This window comes from Heterocephalus glaber, unplaced genomic scaffold (genome assembly GCF_053883595.1).
Source record: "Heterocephalus glaber isolate CG9 unplaced genomic scaffold, H.glaber_assembly_v1.0 deba00001465, whole genome shotgun sequence".
In the NCBI taxonomy this organism is placed as follows: domain Eukaryota; kingdom Metazoa; phylum Chordata; class Mammalia; order Rodentia; family Bathyergidae; genus Heterocephalus; species Heterocephalus glaber.
In genome coordinates, this window is record NW_028258312.1 from 2240944 (window position 1) to 2266658 (window position 25715).

A 25715-nucleotide genomic window follows, 5' to 3' on the forward strand; every position below is an offset into this window, starting at 1 on the left:
TGCTCAAATTGTGTAGCCATCTCTTTATGTTTAACTTACAGGCTATTTCCTATTATAAGTAGATGGTGTCTATGCACTTCCTCAAGACCTTTTCAACCTCTAGGATTCTGTGAATTCGAGCTCACAAAGGGAAAAGCTTCTCTGCCAAGTTAAGAGGGTTGGCTTCTAGTGTTGATCAAGTACAATACCCTAAGGGACAACTTAATGCAAGGGTTTGTAGATATGCAACACCATAAGCAAATGAAAAATATAGCAAGGTAAAAAAAAATACATACATATATATATCAAGGTAAATACTAATTATTCCTGAACTTTGAAATTTTAAGTTGCTTTCTAATTTTGTTTTTCTCCTTTCTCTGAAACCTCCATAATAAACCACACACTAATTTTTTTTTGTACCAGGGATCGAACTCAGGACCTTGCACTTGCAAGGCAGGCGCTGGAACCACTGAGCTAAATCCCCAGTCCCACACACTAATTTTAACAGTCAGATCTAAGCTGCTTTTGAAGGCATCCTGTGCAACTGGCCATTAATACAATGGGGACCACAGTATTGTTATTGCTGGTGAGATAAACATCTAGACAGCATAAGAGGTGGCAGCTGCTGGGCATGGTGGTGCACACCTGTAATCCTAGTAGTTGCGAGGCTGAGGCAGGAGGATTGCTGTGAGTTCAAGGCCAACCTGGGCTACACAGTAAGTTCAAGACCAGCCTAAATACACAGTGAGACCTTGCCTCAATTAAAAAAAAAAAAAAAAAAAAAAAAAAAAGAGGTGGCAGTAAAACATCACTTTTATGCTTCATTTTTGTGCAGGTGACCTGGCTTTAACATCTCATTCCACATCTGATCTGGCTCATAGTCTAAACAGTTGAGCTTGCCCTTTCTTCTTCATTTCTCTTTGTGAAGCTACACACTCAGAGGAAAAGGACACCATTCCCAGAAAGAGAAAAGCTCTGGTCAAAGACACAATCTAGCACTCTTCTCTTCTAGAACTGCTCTTTGTGTAGCAACATCCCCTGGGTACTTACTACACATCAGGCCTGGTAGAAACTTAGTAAGAAAAAGCCACTGACTCTGACTGAGGAGGAAAACACTCAATGCTACCTGGAGGGTAAGCCTTACCATCTGAAGCAATTTTTCTAGAAATCCTACCTTCATCATGAGCACCCTCCCCGATGGGGATCCCAACATACACCATCACATTAACGGCATCAGACACATCTAAGTGAAGATTTGTTGTACCAACTCTTCTATCTTCTGCAGTTATCAAGCCTAAAGGTAAAAGGAAAATAAGCAAGGTAAAGGGCCATATTCTAAAGAATCCACATAGACTGTGCAACTGAAAATATGCTCAAGGATGTACTTTAGATGAGTACAACTGCTAGTGTGAAGTATGTCTGTTTATCAAGAAAAAGGAGCTAGGGCCAGGGATTTAGCTCAGTGGTTTCATCGCCTGCTGCGCAAGCACAAGGGCCCGAGTTCAATCCCCAGTACAAAAAAAAAAGAAAAAAAAAGAAAAAGGAGCTAGGGGTGTGGCTCAGTGGCTGAGAGCTTGCCTAGCATATGTGGGGTCCCGGGTTCAAAACCCAGTACCACTATAAAAGAGAGAGAAATTCTTTTCTCTTACTCTTTGATTTCTACCTTGGGTAACACTATCATTTAGCTTTAGCCATGGAACCAATCTACTCCACAAAGATGGTCCCTTCTTAATAAGCCAAGTAAGACAGTAAGGACATTGAAATTAAAACTCAACTTTCACAGTAACTTAGATGAGACACTTCTGTACTTTACCAAGCACTGTCTAGGTAGCATGGCATCCAGCCTTCTTCACTGTTTTTTGCTATGTTTTGTTTTTGGTACCAGGGATCAAACTTGGGACCTTGAGTTTGCAAGGCAGGCGCCGGCACCACTAAGCTAAATTCCCAGCCCTTTTCAGTTTTTTAAATCATGTCTTTTAAAACTAAGAGTTTGAGTACCATTTTTGAGAGAAGTGTCTAACTCCTAGAGACACAAATCTTGTGGACAGGGACCTTGTGGACATTACACAAATTAGTATGACAAAAGCAAACATATTCCAAACAGGCCTGGAAAATATTAACCTATCCAGAACCACTCACAGTCCTCAATCTGTTTCATCTGTCTCTCCATATAACTCACAGATCTTGCTCTGTGAGTGAAATGAGAACAACGGTCTACCAAAGGGGCAATTCTGCCTCTCCCTCATACCGTAGGCGTTGTACATCTTGGGGCCAAGATCAGGCCTTACAAAGTAGCTGGGTAGTCTAGAGGCCAGATTGAGCCTGCCATCTCGTTTGGTATATTCTGGCAGAGGAAGGTTCTCCATCAGGTCTTCAAATCTGTAAAATGGCAAGAAAGACGGCTTAGCTTGTTACAGAGGAAGAACGCAAAGAGGCCAAGTTTACTTCTCTGATACTCTGTGACGCTTCAGCCGGGACAAGTCTCTGAAGATGGCATCACTGGAGGTCACTAACCTTGTGGGCATCATGTCCCGAAAATCTTCCCCAGGAGGCCAGTCCTTGAGTTTGAGCACCATGGGCTGTCCATCTTCTGACCTTAGTCGTTCTGGAAGAGAGCACTCTCACAAATATCTGCTGGCCTGGGTGCTGCCCAATATTCCACCGACGAGAGGTTTAGGAGTCAAAACCTCTTATTTCAGACTGTAACCCTCATAATGGATTAGGTTAGGTAGACTTTGTTTTCCTCACCCACTACTGTAGAACATAACATATTTCTTCACCTCACGGGACACTACTTACTTCCCTCAGAGTGAAAGTGCTAAACATACCCCATGATCAACATGCTCAAGCCTAAGGCTGCTCTGCAAGATGGCAATCTGCAAGACTGCCATGCAAAATACAGGCTCACCACTAGGCATAACCTTCCTCCCGCCAAGAAAATATAGTTTGTTCTCTCAGGGAGCAGGGCTGGGTATACAGATATCTACTTCCTAATCTGCTGTTACTCAACTAGATATTCAGGCTACTTACTGCATATGATTTCAAAGCCATCCCAGAAATCCCGAACTTTCACATCAGAAATTATAGCACAGTTTCTGCAGTTCACCAAGTCCACATCTTGGTCTCCAAATTCCTGGCTAAAGGCTTCAGGTTTCCAGAGTTCAGACTTGAGTTTTTTATGCACCCCTGAAACCAGTACTGGCTGTGGATACAAACACATCCAAATCAGAGCTATCTAGGAAATACCGTTAGCTCTAGGGCTTAGGGATGTTTCCTGGGGAGGGCTCTTCAAGAAAATCTAATGTTCCTTTCCAGTTTTATAATCTATGGATTTCAACATATAAAAGTCATGGAGAGCCAAGTGTGATGACCCATGCCTGTAATCCCAGCACTTGGGAGGCTGAGGCAGGAGGATCATTTTGAGTTTGAGGCCAGCTTGGGCTACATAGTGAGTCCATGGCCAGACTGAAGTACATAGTGAGACCCTGTCTCAAAACAAAACAAAACACCACACCACACCTAACAGAAATTTTAACTGCCCTTTTAAGAATAGAGCTACATAGCTCTGAGGTAAAAGGATGCACAATGCAGTTTTAGAAATCTTGGTTTTAAAAATTCAAGACAATCTGAAGTAGCAGGGATATCCACAACCAACTTACTATATCTAAATTTCCCTGGCAAAAGATCTTGGAGAGACCCTGGAAATATCTTGGTAGCTTTGGCAAGCAAGGGGACAGCTAGTCCTGGGAACTACTTATTCTTGGCTTACCTGGCCTTGCTTCCAACACTCTCGAAAGATCTTCCAATTGTTCTTGTTGCTGGGATCATGGAGACACAGAAGCCTCCCATCACACAGCCAGGAGTGAGAGGTGTGGGGGTCTAGCACATTTAACCCCATCACCATCTCCTTCACTTCCTTTTGGGTATCAGTCAAGTTGCAGGTCCTCTTTGAAGCATCTGAGGTTTTCTTATTTTCCACCACAGAAGCAATGATGTGGTCAAGAAAATTGGGTAGGCTGGCCTTGCTCTTCACTCCCTGCCAGACACAAAGCCGCCAAGTAAGCTTGACTTGAGGTATCAGGAGAAAAGCATTCAAAACCCTGCCTCACAGCTGTATTCACAAAGAGTTCTGAAAGCTGATTAAATTCCAGTAAGTTATTAAAAATGTCTTCGGTAATTGGAGGGGTATAAAAAGTCAGTATCTTTTTATTATCTGAAATTCTTCTACCTTTCATATTTTGCCTTTCATTTATGAAAGAAAAGATTTCTCTGCCTCAACAAAGAGACTTGAGACCTAGGGAATATCTCTGGCACTTAGCTCTGTGCTAAGTATATGCATATAGACTGCAGAGCTCACAAAATATTATAACTGCTTGAAAAAAATCATTTAGTTTGGGGGTTCTAAATTTTTTCTGGTCAGCATGTCCAACAGATACAGTATTTAAGTTATGGAAGAGACTTGTCAAGGCAGTGGTTTCCACCAGGGAGGGTCTACCCCAACAACAGGGTGTTACCAGGGTACTCAAAAGGAGCTGTACACACTGACAGTGGTGGATTGCTCTCCACTTCTTCCCTCACTATCATCCCATTGAGCATCTCTCATCTGTTTCAGCAGATGGGAAAGCTCTGTCCCAGAGATGAAAGTGACATTCCTAAAGTTGTAGGATGGAAGGAGGGGAGGCTTTTGTAAACTTGGTAATTTTGTGCCTCAAGCTATTTGCTATGTCTATAAAAAGGATGTAACCATATAACATCCTAGAAAAGTTAAAACAAAAGGACTGCGGGAGGAAGCAAGTATAAATAACTGTTTTGTCCTTCGTTTTTTTACCGATTCAAGAAATAATCCAAATTGTATAGGCTCTACCACTTGCAGTTCATCAAATTTCAGCCCTTAATCATAAAATAGAATGAGAAAAATATTTAAGTACTTGTTTAGAATGATCTGCCAGACCTATAAACTGAAACACAGAAAAACTTAGAACATTTGTGTAAAGAAGGGGGAAAACTATATGCATATGAAAATATCTCTAAAATGACATTCAAGAAACAATGGTGAACTCCAGGAAAGGAAAATGGGTGCCCGGGAGATAAGGGTAGGTAGGAGCTTTTCACTATATACCCTCCTTTCATATTCTTTAAATTTTTTACCTTGCATATTAGTTCATTCATTAATACTTACTAAATATGATTATGGATCAAACACCATGGCACTAGAGCTATACAGTACTTGTGAATAAAACAGTCAAAAATGCCTTTAGGAAAGGCAAAAAATAGACAACAAATAAAACAGTATGTCAGATGGTAGTAAATGCTATTAAAAAAAAGAAGCAGGGAAACATTTATGTGTTCAGGCTGGAAGTATGGTGGACTTTTAAAAAGAGTGATATATAAAGAAAGGCTGGCAAGGGTGACATTTCAGGAGCAAAGAAAGGAAGCTATTGCCGAAACAAGCATGTGGTTATATAGGAAGGAAATTCTAGGCAGAAGAAATAGTAAATGCAAAGGGCCTGCACAGGAAGCACACCTGGCCACGTTCGAGGATACCAAGTAGTGGGTATGGCCGGAGCAAGTGAACAAGGCAGGGGGCAAGGTTGGGGAGGTGAAGAGGAACAGACAGGTCCAGTGCCTTGCAGTCCACTGCAAGGACTTTGCTTAGCTTATGCGAGAAATAGGTAGTCCTTGAAGGATTTTAGGCAGAGGTGACATGATCTGACTTACATTCTAAAAGGAGTATGCTAGCTGTTGTGTTGAAAATAGACTGGAAAGGGCAGAAAAAGCGAACCAGTAAAGAATTTACTGCAAAAATTTAAGCAGTAATTAAGAGAGGATGTTCATTCAGATAAGAGAAGAAGAGGTACAACTGATGAGAAATAATTCCAAGATTTTTGGAATGAGCAATTGGAAGGATGGAGATACCACTGAATAAGAGAGAACTAGGAGGAGCAAGCATATAGACAGAAGATCAGGAGTTCAGTTTTAGATGTATTCCAGGTCTCAGATGTCTATCAGATATCTAAGAGAGTACATTATGAATACGCTGCCTAAGTAAAACAAAGTTTCACATCTACAAGAAAATCAAGTGGATCATTGTAATTAATAACTTTTCTACTGATGCATGAAAAAATCTCAATGTCTTAATTTTTATTGACTTCCTAACATGATAAAAAGGTTCCCTATGTAAATGGATCTCAAACATTCCCAAAACTTAATGTAAAGAGAGATCTTGTCAGCTTGACAAGGCAGAGAACACAAATCACCCACGGACCCTCTAACCCAATTATCAGATCTCTGAGAGTTCTTTCATGGAAAAGCAGGAAAGGCTAGAGTTGTAGTGAGGACACTTACTGCTGAGGATGTAGAGAAGACCGGGGGGAAGGGTATGCCTGTGTCCAGGGGGGTTTGAGGAAGCTTCCCGGGCCCGGAGTGAAGGAGGTCTCGAAGGCTAGAGCCTTCGGTTTTGTTGTTGGAGGCAGTGGGACCCAGTAACAGACTGTTAAAAAGCTTTGGAGTCAACGGAGAGACCTTTGCAGTGGAGTTGAACGAGTCCAGCCCAAAGGGTGAATGAGACTCTTTATTGAGCACCGACCTCAGGGACCCTGCTTCTGTAAGAACATAACCGGGAATAGCATTAGGCACAGGAAGGAATACCCAGCAGACAAGTGACTCCTAAAAATTAGCCGAGTGCCCCCCAACTGTCTGTTTTGTCGGAGCCACGCCTGACAAGCTATGAGTATGGAAGGTCTCAGGAGCAAGGGGAAACTTCCTTTCTTTTTCAGATTTGGATTGCAAATCCCATCCGCCTTTCATCTTTCTCGTTCTCTAAGACTATTCTTCAAGTGGATCTCCAGAACATTTGTCCTGGAATCAGCTGGAGTGCTTGTTAAAAATGGAGATTGCTGGTCTTACCCCAAGAGATTTTGATTAAATGGTTCTGGGTGAGGTGAAGGTATCTGGATTTTAAACAATTCTCAGGTGGCTCTTGTGTCCACTGAAAGCTACTTCCCTAAGTTTAGGTCTGAACCCTGGATGCAGAATAGAACCACCTGGGAAGCTCCTTAAACACTCCATCAATTCTGACTCAGGAGGTCTGGGGAAGGGCCCAGGAATATCCGTTTTTTAAAAAGCTCCATTTCTAGAAAGACACTGAAAGAGATTCACTTATTTTATGTGATCAGCCAGAGAAAGCAAGTGACATGCTTCATAAATGTAGATGGCAATGTTTGAGTTTGAAGAATCCCAGAACAACCCACGGGCTTCTTCCACAGGCATGACAGAGGCTGGTGGTCATCTCACCTTTTGTTTCTTCTTTCGCCTTCTGAGTTGCTAAATCTGCCAACCAATGCAGGGCAGAGGAGGGAGGCGCCGTGTCGGGGCACGGAGGCCTGATGGCTTTTAGCTCACTATTGCTATTGGACACTGAACCGTCAGCTTTCAGGGGCTCTTCAGGTCTGATATCAGTGCCATCGCCTTTAGGAACATGGTTGGGCTCTGGTATTGTTCCTGCTGCAGTTCCTCCTCCACCTGAGAAGGTAGTTTCGTTTCCAGAAGAGGCACTAGGGTTTATGCTAGGAAGCTAAAGCACAGAAGGTCAGAGTGCTGTTTAGAAGCATGGCTAATTCAACATACTGTATACTTAACTGAGTTCTACAAGATGTTGCAAACTATGCTAGGTTCTGTGGAAAACACAGTGAACAAGACTTGAAGTTTATAATCTAAAATAAAGATTTTACATGCTGGAGATCATTTCTGCAATGGCAAACTGGTGATTAAAACTCAATGTCACAAAGCTATTCTGGGGATTTAATGAGACTGATTATGCAGTTTATCAGAGTTCTAGCACACATAAATGCTCAACTGATGTTTATTACTCTATCACATTCCTGAGCTTTCCAAATTATTTGCTCTAGTATGTCAACTCTCTGAAAATACATCACTGAATCCCTCAACATTAACTCCTGTGGCTTTTATCATTGAAAATGTAAACAGTAGCTGGGCATGGTATGCACACCTATAATCCCAGCACTCGGGAGGCTGAGGCAGGAAGACTTCAGTGAGTTCGAAGCCAACCTGGGCTACACAGTATAAGGTCAAGGCGAGCCTGAACTACATAGCAAGACCCCACCCCCCAACCCCTCCTTGGTTTCAAAAAAAGTAGGCAGTATGCACTATGTTGTGGGCTTTTTTTGTGGGGGTTGCTACTGAGGATTGAATCCAGGGACTTCTGCTGAGCTACATCCCCAGTCCTTTTTTATTTTGTGACAGGATCTCATTAAGTTACCCAGATCGGATTAAAACTTGAAATCCTAGGGCTGAGGATTTAGCTCAGCGGAGCCGCACCTGCCTTGCAAGTACAAGGTCTTGAGTTCGATCCTCAATACCTCAAAAAAAAATCCCCCCAAAACCTTGAAATCCTTTTGCTTCAGCCTCCTGCATAGCCAGGATTACAGGTATATGCTATTATACTTGATATAGTTGTGGATTCTTTTTTTTTTTTTTGGTACTGGGGATCCAACTCGGGTCCTTGCGCTTGCGCAGCAGGCAGCGAAACCACTGAGCTAAATCCCCAGCCCTAGTTGTGGATTCTTTAAAAAGCACATCCATCTGTAATCCCAGCACTCAAGAGGCTGAGACAGGAGGATTGTCATGAGTTGGAGACCAACCTGAACTACATAGTGAGTTCAAGGCCAGCCTGAAGTACATAGTAAGACCCTGTTTAAAAAAAAAAAAATCCTGCATGTTCAAAGTAGCATCAAACCAGAATGAACTCTGGTTCTGACAGAGCAATGACAAAATCACTATCCCTGTCTAGAACTAACAGTATTCCTGGTAACTTTTTCTATACTCTTTATCCATGCAAAGATCTCAACATCTTGGCAAGATACACAAAAAGTCTCCATATTATTCATCACTCAAGCCTGAATTGTTTTAAAGACTAATGAAGAGAAACTACACCAGTGAGAGGGAACTAAATCCCTTAAGTAAATTTTTCTGGGCTCTCTTTAGAAGGCCTCCTCATTCCCTAATTCCCCAGGAATCCTACAGAAGCCTGACACAACCAAATTGAAAATGGGGCATTTTCTGGCATTAAGAATTGAAGCTTCACCCAGTTACACTCACATACACCACTTTACCTGGGACATCCCGTTGGTGACAGCAGGTCTCAATACAGATTTGTTCTGTCGACTAATACAAGGACAGTTTGCTTTAATGCCCCATTTGCCCCTGGCAGCATGTACCATGTCTCCAATATTGTAAAGAGCTGAAAAAAGGACAACAATAATTAATATCAGAACATTTGTATGTGCCATGTTTTGGTCCATGGACCTACTTTATATTGTTCCCATCAATCCTTACCACATTTCCATATAGGAATTGCTTGTATTCTCTTTTCTTTTGGTTTTGTTTTTGTTTGTTTTTGCTACCAGGGATTGAACTCAGGACCTTGTGCTTGCGAGGCAGGCACGGTCCCACTGAGCTAAATCCCTGGCCCCATCCCCCCCTTTTTTGGTACTGGGGATCCAACTTGGGTCTTTTTCTTATTTATTTATTTATTTTTTTGGTACTGGGGATTGAACTCGGGTCCTTGGGCTTGCGCAGCAGGTGGCAAAACCACTGAACTAAATCCCCAGCCCTTTTTCTTACTTTTTGAGACAGGGTCTCACTCAGGCTGGCCTTGAACTCTCGGGTGATCCTCCTGCCTCAGCCTCCCACAATGCCAGGATTATAGGTGTGTGCCACTACACTCAGCTTTCAGCTAGATTTTTATAAATATAAACCAGAGATCTTTTTGGAAGCCTGAGGATTGGCTTTTTCACTCTGGTCCTGCCAATCATCGCAGTGTGAAATGATATATGGAAATGAGATGAGCTCCTATCACCAGAAAGGGGGAGCAGAATGTGGAGTAGCTATATGCACTCTCACCATATTCTCAGAGATCCAAATTCTGAGAAATACTGCAGGCTTAATTTAAAAAAAAAATAAAAATATGAAGATAAGCCATTTTACCACATTTTATGGAATATGAATATCTCCATTAAAAATACTTTTTCAAAAAAAAAAAAAAAAACTTTTTCCAAAGGCAAGGTGGTACATGCCTGTGATCCCAGCATTTGGGAGGCTGAAGCAGGAGAATCCCCGAGAGTTCAAGGCCAGCCTGGGCTTCATAGTGAGTTTATGGCTGGCCTGAATTATAAAGACCCTGTCTCAAAAACAAAAAAACAAAACAAACAAAAAATCCCCAACTTTTTCCAATAAATTCACAAAAGGCATTTCCTCACCTGTGCCAGGGATGATCTGTGTGGGCATGAGATTCTCTGGTTCGTGGGACTGCCCCTTTGCACACTTCAACCAAGAGAAAACCTCTTCATCACCCATCTCCTCTGTCTCTGAAACACAAAGGAATGATTTCACTTACTCATTAGGATCACAAGATGCATCCTTCTCGGTGACTGAAGTTTGAGAACCCCCAAACCAATTTTCTCATGGCCAAAGAATTGGTAAGAGCTAACTTTTAAAACATAGGCTTTACTCTGGTGTAATTTCCGGACAATGAACTAACAATTCCAAGTGTGTATTTCAATGAGTTTCAATAAATGTATTCAGCTGTACAAACACTACCACAATCATGATACAGAACACTTCCATCCTGTCTCCAGAAGTTCCATTGAGCTTGGTAGTTAACACCTTTCCTTCAATCCTGGCCACCGCTGATCAATTTTCTAGTACTAAATTGGAATTTCTAATACTAATTAGAATTTCATAGAAATAGAAACATACAGCTGGCCACAATGGCACGTGCCTGTACTCCCAGCAGTGGGGAGGCCGAAGCAGAAGGATTGTGAGTTTGAGGCCAGCCTGAGCTAGGTGATGAGTTCCTAGTTCCATGACAGCCTGGACTAGACAGTAAGACCCTGTTTCAGAAAAAACAAACCACCAAACAAACCAGGAAGCATACAAGGTGTAATAATTTGTGTTAGCTTTCTTTTAGTCAACATAAATGCTTTTGAGATCCATATAGATGAACTGTTGCAGTACCAGTAAATTAATTCATTTTTATAGCTGAGTAGTATTCCATGGTATAGATATCCCAGTGTTACCTGTGCACTAGCTGGCAGGTACCTGGTTCTAATTTTTCACTATTATGAATAAAGCCAGAATATTCATGTACAAGTTTTTGTGTAGATGTTTTCATTTCTTTTATAAATAACCTAGGAGGCAAAACACACTTACAGTTTTCTTGTACTGGGGATCTAACTTTGGATCTTGTGCTTGCGAGGCAGGCACAATGCCACTGAGCTAAATCCCTGGCCCTATAGTTTTAACTTTTTAACTCTTTAAGAGCCATATTCTTTTCTGAAGAGATGGAAGCAATCTGCATTCCTACAGGCAATGTTTAAGAGAGCCATTCTTCCACATACTAACACAGTACTGTCAGCTTTAAAAATCTTTGCCATTTTAGTGGAAATGCTTTATTATGCTTTTCATTTGCATTTCTTTTTTTTTTTTTTTTTTTGGTACTGGGGATTGAACTTGGGTCCTTGTGCTTGGGAGGCAGGCAGCAGAACCACTGAGCTAAATCCCTGGCCCTTCATTTGCATTTCTTTAATGGATAATATTTTCTATATACTTATCTATACTGTTTAAATCTTTTGCCCACTTTTAAAATTTATTTATTTCTTGAGACAGGGTCTCTCTAGATAGCCCAGGCTGGCCACAAACTCACAGCACTCCTACCTGATTCAGCTTCCCAAGTGCTAGGATTACAGGTGTGCGCAACCATAACCAGCCTTATTTTTGGTTTGTGCCCATTTTAAAACTTGGTTGTCTTCTTGTTCTTGTGTTGTGAGAGGTCTTTATTTATTTTTCTTTTTTTGAGCCACAGTCTTGCTTTGTAGTTCAGGTTGGCCTTGAACTCACGGCAATCCTCCTGCCGCAGCCTCCCAAGTCCTGGGATTATAGGAGTGCTCCACCACACGTGGCTATATTTGCTAAATTTATCCTTAAGCACTTTTTTTGTGGATTAAACAGCTCAGGCAAGCATTCTACCACTGAGCCACATCCCCAATTCCACTTCATATTATTTTGATGTTGCTGTAAATGACACTGATTTAAATTCTCAATTTTTAATTGTTATTTCCCACTATAAAAGGAAATACAATAGATTTTTATAGGTCTACTTTTTGTTCTGCCATCTTGCTACTTTTTTGTACACATACTAGGATTTTTAAATATAATCTTGTCATCTGAAAGTAAAAAACATTTTACTTCTTTTCCAATTTTATGGGTTTTTTTGGGGGGGGGGTGTACTAGGGATTGAACCCAGGACCTTCACAATGAGCTACATCCCTAGCCCTGTTTTATTTCTTGAGACAGGGTCTCACTAAGTTGTTATGTTGCCCATGCTGGGCTCAAATTTGAAATCTTCTTGCCTCAGCCTCCCCAAGAGCTGGTATTACAGATGAGTGTCACCACACCTGGCTCAACCTTGTATCTTTTATTTCTATTTTAGCTTTTTTTTTTTTTTGGTACCGGGGATTGCAAGTGGCAGCACTACTTATTTCTTTCTATTCATAACTCCAGCACTAGAGGTTAGAAAAGCGAATATCCTAGCTTTGTTCATTTTATGGAAAATGACTCAGTCTTTCATATTATATATGCCATACACACACAGACACACACACACACACCTTCTTTAGTGTTTTTTCAGACTATTTCTTCATCACCCCTACAAAGAACATTTTTTAGGCCTTTTCTGGTAATTACCCTCCCATTCAAGGAAATTTTAATACCATAGATACTATATGTTTATATCCTGTGGCCCTCTGGATGGGCATAAACTGTGGTATAGGTTGAACAGGCCCGATCTGAAAATCTGCAACTTTTTGTGTGCTCAAAAAATTTCAAATTTCTAGTTTTGTTATTGTCTTTTTTTGGGTCGTGCTAGGGATCAAACTCAGTTTTGTGTATACAGGTGAGTACTGATGAGCTACACCTCCGGAGTGTTTTGGATATGAGTTCACACTAGGGATGCTCAATCTGTAAAGTCTATAGTGAACAATGCAAAATCCAAAAACTAAAACTGGAAATATTTCTGGTTCTAGGCATTTTGGTACCAGGGATTGAACTCGGGACCTTGCACTTTGGAGGCAGGCAGTGGCACCACTGAGCTAAATCCCCAGCTCTAGGCATTCTGAATACAGGTAATTCAACCTTAGATTATCTTCCCCTGCAAGAACCAATTTCCACCCTTGTTTGAGAATGCATGACCTATTTTGTTGAGTATATAGACAAATATTTTTCTGTATTTCTTCAGATAATCATATGGTTCTTTCCTCCTCCCTCTTTTGCTTTTGTTTTTTGAGACATGGTCTTGCTAAGTATAAGTAGTTCAAGGTTGGCCTTGAACTCAGGATCCTCCTGCTTCAGCTCCCCAAGTGTTAGGATTACAGATGTACATTACCATACCTAACTAGACTTAAATTTGACAAAATATTTTTACATCTATGTTCGTGAGAGATATAGGAGCTAAGTTTTCTTGGCTTGTCATGTCTATAACTAGTTTTGTTTTGAATTTTTGAGATAAGATCTCCCTATGTAGTCCAGGGTGGCCCTGAACTCACAAGCCTCCTTCAGCTTCCAGAGAGCTGGGATTACAGGCATTCTACCTTTGGTTTTGATATTACTGTAATGCTAGTTTCATAAAGTGAGTTGGTGTTTCCTCTATTTTCTGGAAAAAAAAAATTCGTAATTTCTTAAATGTTTGCTATAAGTTAACAGTACAAAAAAATAAGAACCAAGAGAGTATGTAAAGGTGCATATTTCCAATGATGAATGTCATTATATTGTACACCTAAAATGTACCAATAAAAGGATATAAAAAAATAAGTTACCAGTACAACCATTTGGGCTGTAATTTTTCTTAGTTGGAAGGTTTTTAAAACTACAATTTCTTATTTTTTTGAGACAGGGTGTTGCCATGGAGCCCAGGCTGGGCTCAAATTTGCAGCAACCCCCCTGCCTCAGCCTCGCGTGTCATGGGATTACAGATTTGCCATACCCAGTCTAATGTTCATAATTTTATTTTCCTTTTAATGTTTGAATGACCCATATGAGGACCTCTCCTTAACATTGGTAAAAGGCACATTTCCTTACTTTCTAGTTTCTTTAGGCAGACAGCTCTATGAAGTATTTCATTTGTAATATAGGTGTTTAGTGCTGTCAGTCCCTCTGCTGGCTGCATACAATGTTGATACATTATTTGCATCCACTGATTTCAAAACATTTTTTAGCTGGGTATGGTGGCCCATGCACATAATCTCAGCTAATCAGGATACTGAAGCAGGACAACTTCAAATTCAAATTCAATTCTGGGCAATTTGGTGAGACCCTTTCTCAAAATAAAAAAATAAATGCTGGAGATGTCGCTCAGTGCAAAGACCAGTACTGGGTTAGAGCCCCAGTACTGCCAAAAACAAACACACACAGCACTAGTTTTTTCTAGTTTCTCCTGTAATTTCTTCTTTGACCTATGAGCTATTTAGAAGTATGTTGCTGAATTTCAAAGTATGTACTTGGAATTTTCCAGATTATCTTTCTGTTAGTGGTTTCTAATTTAATTATTTTCAGGTCAGTCTTTATCATTTTAATCACCTGATGTTAATTACAGATTTATTTTACAACCCAGAATATAACCTATTTTGATAAATGTTCCATGGCCACTCAAAAAAAAAAAAATGTGTATTCTACTGTTGCTGCAGAGTGTTCTATAAATATCAATTAGGTCAAGTTGACTGATAGTGTTAAGTCTTCTATATTCTTATTGTTTTTCTCTACTTGTTCTATAAATATTGAAATAAGGTCTTAAACCTCCCAATTATAGTTGTGGATGTCTCTGTCCCCTTTTAATCCTATTAGTTTTTTGTTTGTTTGTTTGGGGTTTTTTGGTACTGGGGATCGGACTCTGGTCTTTGCGCTTGTGCAGCAGGCGGTGAAACCACTGAGCTAAATCCCCAGCCCCCAATCCTATTGGTTTTGCTTCATATGCTTTAAAACTGTTATTAGGTACACAAATATTTAGAGTTGTTCTATCCTGTTGAAGAACTGATTCTATTATGAAATGACACACCCTATACTAATATTCTTTACTCAAAATTTACTTATCTGATATTTATATAGTTTTTCCAGTCTTCTTTTGAATCGTGTTAGCCATGGTATATAATTTTCTCTTTTTTTACTTTTTTGGTACTTGGGGATCAAACTCTGGTCCTTGTGCTTGCAAGGAAGATGGCAGAACCACTGAGCTAAATCCCCCACCCCCTTTTTTTACTTTTAACTTGTGTCTTTATATTTAAAGTAGGTTTTTTTTTTCTTTTTGGTATTGGCAATCAAACTCAGGACCTTGAGGCAGGTGTGGTGCCATTGAGATAAATCCCTGGCCCTAAAGTAGGTTTTCTTATAGTTAACATTAGAAATGTTTCCTTTTTTTTTTTGATACCGGGGATTGAACTTAGGCCCTTGAGCTTGCCAGGCAGGCAAAGATGTACTTGACATTCTTTTTTTTTTTTTTTTTTTTTTTTTTTGGTGCTGGGAATCAGACTCAGGACCTTGCGGTTTCGAGGCAGGCACTGGAACCACTGAGCTAAATCCCCAGCCCCTAGAAATGTTTCCTTTTTTTTGATTCATTTTTCCCATTTCTTTCGGATTCTTCATTTTTTAAAAAATTCTTCAATACTTTTTATGATTTGATTTTGCCTCCACTTTTGGATTACCTATACCTCTATTTTTGAGTGGCTGCTCTTGGGTTTGCAGTATTATTTTTCAACTTATCACAGCCTATCTTCAAGTATTACACTATATATGAGGTGTGATAAAAAATACAATGTGTGGGGTTTTTTGAGGCAGAGTCTCGCTCTGTAATTCAAGCTGGCCTTGAACTCACAATGTAGCCCAGGCTGGTCTCGAACTTGTGGCGATCCTCCTGCCTCAGCCTCCCGAGCGCTGGGATTACAGGCGTGCACCACCACGCCTAGCTCACAATGTTTAAATAAAAGAAATTTATTACACTGAAAGACACATTGCCATTAATCCCCCTCAAAATACTTCCCTTGCTTTGAACACACTTATCCCATCATTCTTGCCACTTTCTGAAGCAGTTCTGGAAGTCCTTTTGTGTCTTTAGTTGCGCTGTAGTGGCTGCCTCGATGTCCTGAATTTTTTCAAAATGTTTACCTTTCATGGTCATTTTGACTTTGGGGAAGAGCCAGAAGTTGCACGGTGCCAGATCTGGAGAATAAGGTGGATGAGAACACACTGTAATGTTTTTACAAGCCTGCCTTTCTGTTGGATGGCACTCAGCAGCAGCATTTACTGTATTTTTTTTTTTTATTAGTACATGTTTGGAGCACACAATGATTACATTTATTGTAGGGAGTTGGTACATGTATATAATACATCTGAATTTTTTTTCCATGCCCCTAACCCTCCTCCTCTCCCTCCCTGGTCCTTCCAACTCTTGGTCCCCTTCTCATTTGCAAAAGCTCTATTAACTGTATTTTTTTTTAATCACACCTCATAAAGCCCACTCATGAAAAAGGACTTCCAGAACTGCTTCAGAAAGTGGCAAGAATGATGGGATAAGTGTTCAAAGTGAGGGGGAGTTTTTTTGAGGGGGATTAATGGCAATGTGCCTTTACTGTAATAATTTTTTAAAAAATTAAACATTCACTGTATTTTTGATCACCCCTTGAATAGCATAAGACTTTTACAAAACTGAACATTTATTTCTCCCTTTTTTGTGTTCCTGTTGTTACACATTTTAATGATATTATGAGTCCCACAATACATTATTTTGCTTTAAATAATTATCTCTGAAAAAGATTAAAAATGAGAAAAAGGGATCATTTACATTTATTCACATACTTACCATACAAAATGTTCTTCATTCCTTTCTGTGAATTCAAATTCCCATATCATTTTCTTCTGCCTGAATAATTCTCTTAATTTTATTGTAGTACAGATCCACTCACTGGTGATGAGTTCTATTTTCTTGGTCTGATGTGACCCCTCAGTGACATCCCAAGCCTTTTTTATATATATTTTTTGAGACAACATCTCAGTAAATTTCCCAGGCTAGTCTCAAACTTGTAATCCTTCTCCCTCAGCCTTCTGATTAGTTGGGATTACAGGCATGCACCACAATGCCTGGGTCACTATTTTTGATAGATATTCTAAACTGGGTTCAAATTCGAGGTTAATAGGTTTGTTTTCAGCACTGCAGTTAAGATGTCATTCCATGGTCTTCTGGCCTAGAGGATTTTTGAAAAAGTTGGCTGTCATTCTTAACTTTGTTATTGTAGATAAAATGTGTTTTGGTTTTTTTTTTTGGTGCCGGGGATCGAACTTGGGTCCTTGTGTTTGCATAGGAGGCGGCGAAACCACTGAGCTAAATCCCTGGCCCAAAAGTGGTTTTTGTTTTTTTTTTAACCTCCTGGCAGTTTTTAGATTTTCTCACTATTCTTCAGCAATCAGCAATTTGATTATGTTGTGCCTTGGTGTGGTTTTTTCTTTCTTCTCTTTGTACATTTATATAGTTTTCATCAAACTTGGAAACTTTTTGGTTTTTTTGTGGAGGGGGTTGTTTTTTGAGACAAGGTCTCACTATGTAGCTCAGGCTGGCCTTGAACTTGTGGTGATCCTATCTCAGCCTCCCAAGTGCTGAGATATATAGATGTGCACTACTACATTGGAAACTTTTGGTTTTATTTAAATTTTTTTTTGTCTCTGCCCGCCTATGTTTTCTTTTTCTGGAACTCCAAGTATATTTTTGATTTTCTCATACTATATTCTGCAGGTCTACAAGGTACTCTTTTTTTTGGTACCGGGAATCGAACTTGGAACCTTGTGCTTTTGAGGAAGGCGGTGGAACCACTGAGCTAAACCCCCAGGCCCTGTACTCTTTAGTTTATAAATGTAAGATTTTTTAATATTGCTATGTCTTTAGGGTCATTGTTATTTTTCTTCTGTGGCATCTAATCTGCTGTTCATCTCATCCACTGTAAATTTTCAAGATATTTTTCACCTATCTAAATTTCATTTAGATCTTTTATATTTCTTTCTTCTCCTATTTTTTTTTTTTTTTCCCTTCAGTGCTGGGGATTGAGTCCGGGTTCCTAGGCATGCTAGGCAAATACTCTATCACTGTGCTGTATCCCCAGCCTTATATACCATTTTTTCTTCTCATCACATTTATATTTTCCTCTATAGCCTTAAATGTATTTGTAGGATTTATTTTTATTTTCTGCTGTACTGGGGAATGAACCCAGGGGTGTGCCACCACTAAGCTATATCCCAAATTGTTTTTATGTAAAAATTTAAATTTTGAGACAGAGTCTTGCTAAATTGAATTGCTCGTGATGGATTAGAACTTGTGGTCCTCCTGCCTCAGTCTCCTGACTAGCTGGGTCACAGGGCTTGGCTACTTTAGGACTTCTAATAGCCGCTTTAAGGTCCCTTTCTACTAGCTCCACCATCATTATCATTTTTAGGTATTTTTCAAGCTTACTGGTCATATCATCATGGTTTTTTGCACATCAGATAATTATGACTGAATGTAGAGCTTTGTGAATTTTGTTTCTGGGTGTTGTCTGTCTTTGTTTTTTGGTAGCAGGGATTGAACTCCAGACTTTGTGCTTGCCAGGCAGGCAAGGTGCCATTGAGCTACATCCCTGGCCTGTTTCTGGGTACTGGATTTGGTTGTAATCCTTCAAAGAGTGTTTGGCTTTAGTCTGATGCAGGTAAATAACATGCAGATCAGTTTGATTCTTCTGAGGCTTACTTTGCACTTTGCTATGCCAGCACTGGAGACACTTTTTTTTTTTGGTACCGGGGATTGAACTCAGGACCTTGCACTTGCAAGGCAGGTGGCAGAACCACTGAGCTAAATCCCCGGCCCCAGAGACACTTTTATTTTAGCACTAAGTACACAATCCCACTGCTAAGGGGTGACCCTTCTGACCCTACCACATGTGTCTTCTCTCTGGCCACTGGAAATACAGTTGTGAGTTCTGCAAATTACTCAGTCAATTGTTTTCTGCAGTTTCACTCCTGGGTTTCAAGGAGTTTCATCTCATGTATGTGCAAATCGCCGCACAGACAAAACACTGAGGGGAACCTCAGTGCGGATTTCTAACGTTCTGTGTACACACCTCCTTTCTCTTCAACACTCTGCCTTACTCTTCTCAGGCTCTAATCTCTGTCTCAGCTCAGGAAGGATGCCAAGCTCTGTTCTAGTTCCCTTTCCCTGTGTGACAGCGTGGACACTGCCCCTTGGGACTAAGCAGGGGCAACCCAGTTTCTCCCCCTCTCTCAGGTATCACAGTCCCTTGTTGCCTGATGCCAGTGTCAGCAACTCTGATTTCACATGTCTTAGCCAGTTTTCCTGTTGTTACGGCAAGAGGGCAATTCCTATGGGTATAAGCTAACATTTCTGGAACATATAGGGGTTGTTGTGTCCTATTGTAATCACTTTAATCAACAACTCCTTTGATACTCAAAGCAATGCTATGAGGGAAATACTGATACTGTCTTTATTTTATAGACAAGGAAACTGAGGCTCTGAGAAATTAAGTATCCCAGAATACCATAACTGATGTAATAATATGTGGAGGCAGGTTTCAAATTCCAGCAGCCTAAGCTCTAAGAAACCAGTTACAATGGTTATACTGGATCTCTGAAGAGGAAAAACTGGATGAGATCAAAAGGCAAGGATTCTTTTTGTTTTGGTACCAGGGATTGAACTTGGGACCTTGCGCTTGCGAGGTAGGCAGCGGAACCACTGAACTAAATTTCCGGCCCAAGGATTCTTGACATACAAGATAAAGCAAGGATGAGGCAAAGGATTTGAATACACATTTCTTAAAGAAACAACAACAACAAGCAAATGGGCAATAAACACTGAAAAGATACTCAACATCACTAGTCATCAGGGAAATGCAAATAAAAACACACGAGATACTACTACATTGCCAATATGAAGGGTATAATAAAAAAGACAAACAATAACAAGTGTTAATGACAATGCAGAAAAACTGGAACCCTCAAACATTGCTGGTAGGATTGTAAAATGACACAATTACTTTAAAATACAATTTCTAAGTTCCTCAAAAGTTTTTTCTTTTTAAAATTATTTTTTGAGCCAGGTGTTGTGGTACACACCTATAATCCCAGCACTTGGGAGGCTGAAGCAGGAAGGTCACTGAGTTTGAGGCCACCCTGGGCTACATAGTGAGTTCAAGGCCAGCCTGAGCTACATAGCGAGACCCTGTCTCAAAAAAAATGTAGCTCAAAAAAATAAAATAAAATGTAGCTCAGGCTAGTCTCGACCCCTGGGCTCTGGTGATTCTCCTGCCTCAGCCTCCCAAGTGGATGAAACTACAGGTGTATAACACCCCAAAATAAAGATAAAAGCTTAAATGCAGAAGTGTTTGAGGCAGGAATTCCACTCCTAGGTATATAGCCAACAGAATTTCAAACATACATCCACACAAAAACCTGTACAAAGTGTCTCTGGCACTGACATAAGCAAAGTGCAAAGTAAGCCTCAGAAGAATCAAACTGATCTGCACGTTACTTAGCTGTAACAGACTAAAGGCAAACACTTTTTAACTGCACACCTACAATTCCAGCACTCAGGAGGATGAGGCAGGAGGACTGCCAGGAGTTCGAGGCCAGCCTGGGCTACATAATGAGTTCAAGGCCAGCCTGAACTACTCAGAGAGACCCTGTCTCAAAAACAAAACAAAATGACCCAACCCCCCCAAAACCAAAACCAAAACAAAACACAACAAAAACATCTGTATATAAATGCTTACAATAGCACTATTTATTATAGCTAAAGGTAGAGATCACCCACATATGCATCATTTGATGGATATAATGAATCATATAGTGGAATATTACTGCAGAGGACAAAAGAATTTTTGGGTTTTTTTTTGGTTTTGCCTTTTGTTTACTTTTGGCTTTTTTTTTTTTTTTTTTTACTTTTGGCTTTTAAGGCAGGATCTCCCTATGTAATTCAGGCTGGCCTCACACTTAGTATGTACCCCAGCCTTCTGAGTATGGAGATTACAGATGTGTGTGTACCACTATACTCAGTTGTTTTTGGTTTTATGAGACTAGGTCTAGCTACATTGCTCAGGCTGGCCTTTGAACTCACTGCTATTCTCTTGCCTCAGCCTCCTGAGTGCTGGATTATAGGTGTATGACACTATAGCCAGCTCAGAAATGAATTATTAATATGTGCTATTATATAAATAAAACTTTATTCATTTTGGGTTTTCTTAAGACAGGGTCACACTTTGTAGTCCAGGCTGACTTTGAACTCGGTATGTAGTCCAGGCTGGCCTCAGACTCCTGGTAATCCTCCTGCTTCAACCTCTTGAGAACTGGGATCACAGGTGTGTGACACCACATCTGGTTTATATGAATAAAACCTTAAAGTATTATGCTAAGTGGAAGAGATCAAATCATGGAAGGCTTTGGGCTTCTGATACTTTTTTTCTTTTTTGTAGTGCTAGAGATTGAACACAGGGTCTCACACATTCTAGGAGAGTGTTCTACCATAGAGCTATATCACCAGTCTATGATTTCATTTATATGACATGATCAGAACAGGCAAAACTACAGAATCAGAAATTAACACAGTGGTGGCCAAGGGCTGGGTAAAGGAGGAATGGGGAGTTTGCTAACTAACTACCCCCTTGCTAAACAAGGTTTTTGGGGTGGAGGGTTTAGTAAAAATCAAGTTAGTGATGATAGTTACACAACCTTGTACATTAAACACTGAATTGTATACTTTAAAAGGGAATTTTAGGGCATGTGAGTTATATCTCAATAAAGACATTAAAAAAAATAAAAAACAAGGGAAGATAAGGAATAATCCTTCTTGTCTTGTTTCAGCCCTAGGCTGAGTATTAGCAATTTTGAAGTGTTAAAACAAAGATAACTGGGGCCAGGGATTTAGCTCATTGGTGCCACTGCCTGCCTCCCAAGCACAAGGTCCTGAGTTCAATCCCTGGTGCCAAAAAAAAAAAAAACCCAAAACAAAAATAAAAAACCAAAGATAACTGAAGTTAAGTACTTTAAAAAGGGGGAACAGCCAGGCATGGGGTTACATGCCTGTAATCTCAACATTCAGGAGGCTGAGGTAGAAGAATCACTATGAGTTCAAGGCCAACCTGGAATACACAGTGAAACTCTGTCTCAAAGAACATAAATAAATAAATAAATAAATTAATTAATTAATTTTAAGAAAGGGGGTATAAGTCTATATCTTTTTCAATTTTCAAGTCTTAAAACTCCACTGACACACACTTACAGGTCACTTTTAGAACTGCATAGGACAATTTTTGCTTACCACTTCGAGGACGGCTTTTCCTGAGCCTATAACAGTCAAGGCAGACCCCAAATCCACATTTGCGACAAACCCAGTGGATGTTGAAGAGAGTTGTTTCACATACATCACACATTTCCCGCACGCCACGTACAGCTCTCTTCCATGCCACTTTCTCTGGTGAAAAGAGAAAGAGGAAAACTGTTGGCACTGGTTATCTTGATCAAAAGGTCACAAATCTACTGATCCCCACTCAAAGAATCTTGTCTATGAACTTTGTCATGAACTTTGTGCTTCTATAATTATGGGGCCAGGAATGTAGCTCAGTGGTACAGCACCTACCTGGCAAGGTCCTGGGTTCCATCCCCAATACCACACACACACACACACAAAATATATATATAATTTAAAAATACATATATATAATTATAAGAGAAACAAAACACAAGGCATTTCTAGTATTTCAAGGGCTTGGAATAATACAAGGACACAATAACTTAGTGTTAACAGGGAATTAATGCTATATGTTGTCACTTAAGATACTGTAAAGTTGGGCCTGGTGGTGCACACCTATGATCCCAGCTACATTGGAGACTGAGGCAGGAGGACCCCAAGTTCAAGGATAACCTGGGCAAACTGGCCCTTGTCTCAAAATAATAAAAATAAGTAAATAAAAAGGGATAGGGATGTAGCTCAGTGTGAGGCCCTGGGTTCATTCATTCCACAATACTGTTACACACACAAACACACACACACACACACACACACACACACACAGATACTATAAATTTTTCAACTGGGGAGAGCTTAATAGGATTCTTTCTTGAAATTTAGGGCATAATTTCACAGTATAATTTTCTTTGGTCTACAAATAGCATACAGTATCTCATAGACTTGGTAGACATGAAAAGTAAAATGGTCTGACAATAAATAATCATGGTTAAAAAAAAGAAAAATATAATGGTCTGAAATGTGGGTTCTAGATATGAAACAAGACACCCAGTAGGACCTCATCTATTCACAAATCATGGAACATCGCTTATTAGCACAAATTAATTCAAAGCAAATTGAGAACACTCAGGGTGAACTAAATTCAAATGGGGATCCTGTATCTGATGGCAGCCATGTGACAAAATGAAAGAGAAGCAGGAAGGAATTTTTGGTCTTATAATTGTCAAAGACTGTTGGATACAGTTAAGGCTTTAGCTATAGGTTGCTACAAACAAGAATCATATTGGTCTAATTCATCCACTGAAAATGTCTTCCATTCCTCCCTTCATGTGAAACAATCAAAGTTTCCAACTAGCAGTGTTTGGAAGACAACAAGAGGGTGCCTTACGGTGTGGCTCCACCATCATCATGGCCTCCTTTTCAGACATTACAAGCTGACAGAACTGGTCCCCAACATTGGCCAGGATGTATTTTGAGGTCTCTAGGTCTATCCCTTCTGCTAGGGAGGAAGAGGGAATCCACAGGTTCATGGCATCAGGGTCACTTTGCTGAGGGCTTAGAAACCCCTCCACACGAAGTACCCCCTTTCGAGTGAAGATCAACCTGAGACAGGAAAAAAGACAGTTAAACCCTTGATATCTGAGGGAGACTGGTTCCAGGCCACACTCCCACTTCCCCCAGCTGCCCAAACATGTAATTGCTCAAGTCTCTCATATAAAATGCAGGAACTGCATGTAAATTATGCACATCCTTCCATATACTTTAAGTCATCTATAGAGTACTTATAATACCTAATGTAATATAAATGCTATGCAAATAGTTGTGATACTGTATTGTATAATGACAAGAAAACAAGCTCAGTATACTTGCTGTAAACCTAAATACATTTTTAATCTCTAGTTACTTAAATCTATAGACATGGAACCAGCAGATACATATTACCTTCCCCATGAGAAATTTGCAGCCTATTCTACTGAGTATGTAGGAGCCAGAAGAAAATGTCCACAAGCTCCCACCACTCCAATGCTACATCTTCCTGCAAGTGGGCCCACGTACTCCACTGATCTCCAGCTATTTTGAATGATGTCCCAGTGAAGACCAGCATCTCTATCTCCATCCTACCCCCTTTCCCAAACCAAAGATATTCCTCCTCTAATTCTGCCCTCTCTTTTCTACATCATTTGTTTCTCTCTCTACCAAACCAGCATTTAAAAAAGCTCTACAAGATCAGCACTTAAATATGCTACAATTTCTTTTTTTTTTTCCTTTGGTACTGGGGATCGAACTCAGGTCCTTGTGCGTGCGAGGCAGGTGGCGGAACCACTCAGCTAAATTCCTGGCCCAATATGCTACAATTTCTATCACAAACATCCACATGATCCCACATCCTCTTCCATTTATCTGCTTGCTGGTGCAAGTTTCCTTCAAAGAGTTGTCTACACTCATCACCAGTTCTTTCCCTTTACATTTGTTTTTCATACTCTACAATCAGATATTTTACCTACCAACACTACTTTTGACCAGGTCATTCAATCTTGCTAAGTCCAGTTCTTATCTCATATGTCCTTTTGGCATTTGGTGCAATTCATTATTCCTTCTTGGAAACACTTTCTTTAGTTGTCTTCTGAGATAGCTACCTCACTCTCTAGTTTTCCTGCAGCCCCAATGGCTATTTTTTCCCAGTTCTCTTTACTAGTTCCTTCTCATATTTTCTAGCTCCAAACACTGGACAGTGCCAGGCATTATTTCTTGGAAGTCTTCTCTTCTTTCCCTACACTAACTCCTGAGACAATCTCAAATGACTACTGGCTTTAAATACTTGGTATATCAAAATTGGTACCTCCAGGTTGGACTTCCTCCCTTAACTCTACAGGTGGAAATCCTGCTGGCCTCTCAACATCTCCATCTGGAAATCTAAGAGGGAGCTCAAATTTAACATGCCTAAACTTAAACTTCTCACTTTTCTTCTCCAAACCCGATTTTCCTTTAGAAATCTCCTTATCAGTAAATGGCAATCCCATTCTTCTAATTTTCAGACCAAACACTGTAAAATTTTCCTTAACTCTTTTCTTTCTGTCATAGTGTATGTGCACTCTGCCTTCAAAAATCCATTTAGAATCCAGCCCCTTTTTACTATCTCCATTGCTACCATCGTGGTGGCTAAAGCCACCATCATTTCTCACTTGGGTAATTTCAAGTCTCCTAACTTCTCTCTCCCTCTGCTCTTTCCTCCATAACTTATTCTCAAAAAGGCAAAGTGGCCTTTTAAAACATTAATTAGAGCCAGGCACGGTGATGCATGCCTGTAATTCCAGCATTCAGGAAGCTGAGGCAGGAGAATCTTTAGGAGTTCAAGGCCAGCCTGAAGTATACAGCGAGACCCCCATCTTAAAAAAAA

The 25715-nt window shown here is 40.2% G+C and overlaps 1 protein-coding gene across 2 annotated transcripts in view; it reads right to left on the reverse strand.

Annotated features, from left to right (window-relative positions):
* Positions 1-25715, reverse strand: part of Kdm3b (lysine demethylase 3B) — a 73239-nt gene that overhangs the window by 12006 nt on the left and 35518 nt on the right. Inside the window, exons 10-21 of one of the 2 annotated variants that reach the window (XM_013071136.3) lie at positions 23706-23920; positions 22391-22543; positions 16207-16260; positions 10257-10364; positions 9111-9238; positions 7273-7552; positions 6325-6581; positions 3749-4015; positions 3010-3181; positions 2494-2584; positions 2228-2358; positions 1154-1273 (exon numbers count right to left, since the gene is read on the reverse strand). In XM_013071136.3, the coding sequence (XP_012926590.2) occupies positions 1154-1273; positions 2228-2358; positions 2494-2584; positions 3010-3181; positions 3749-4015; positions 6325-6581; positions 7273-7552; positions 9111-9238; positions 10257-10364; positions 16207-16260; positions 22391-22543; positions 23706-23920 (1976 nt within the window). The remainder of the gene's footprint in view (positions 1-1153; positions 1274-2227; positions 2359-2493; positions 2585-3009; positions 3182-3748; positions 4016-6324; positions 6582-7272; positions 7553-9110; positions 9239-10256; positions 10365-16206; positions 16261-22390; positions 22544-23705; positions 23921-25715) is intronic. The other variant, XM_004841814.4, reaches the window with a different exon arrangement.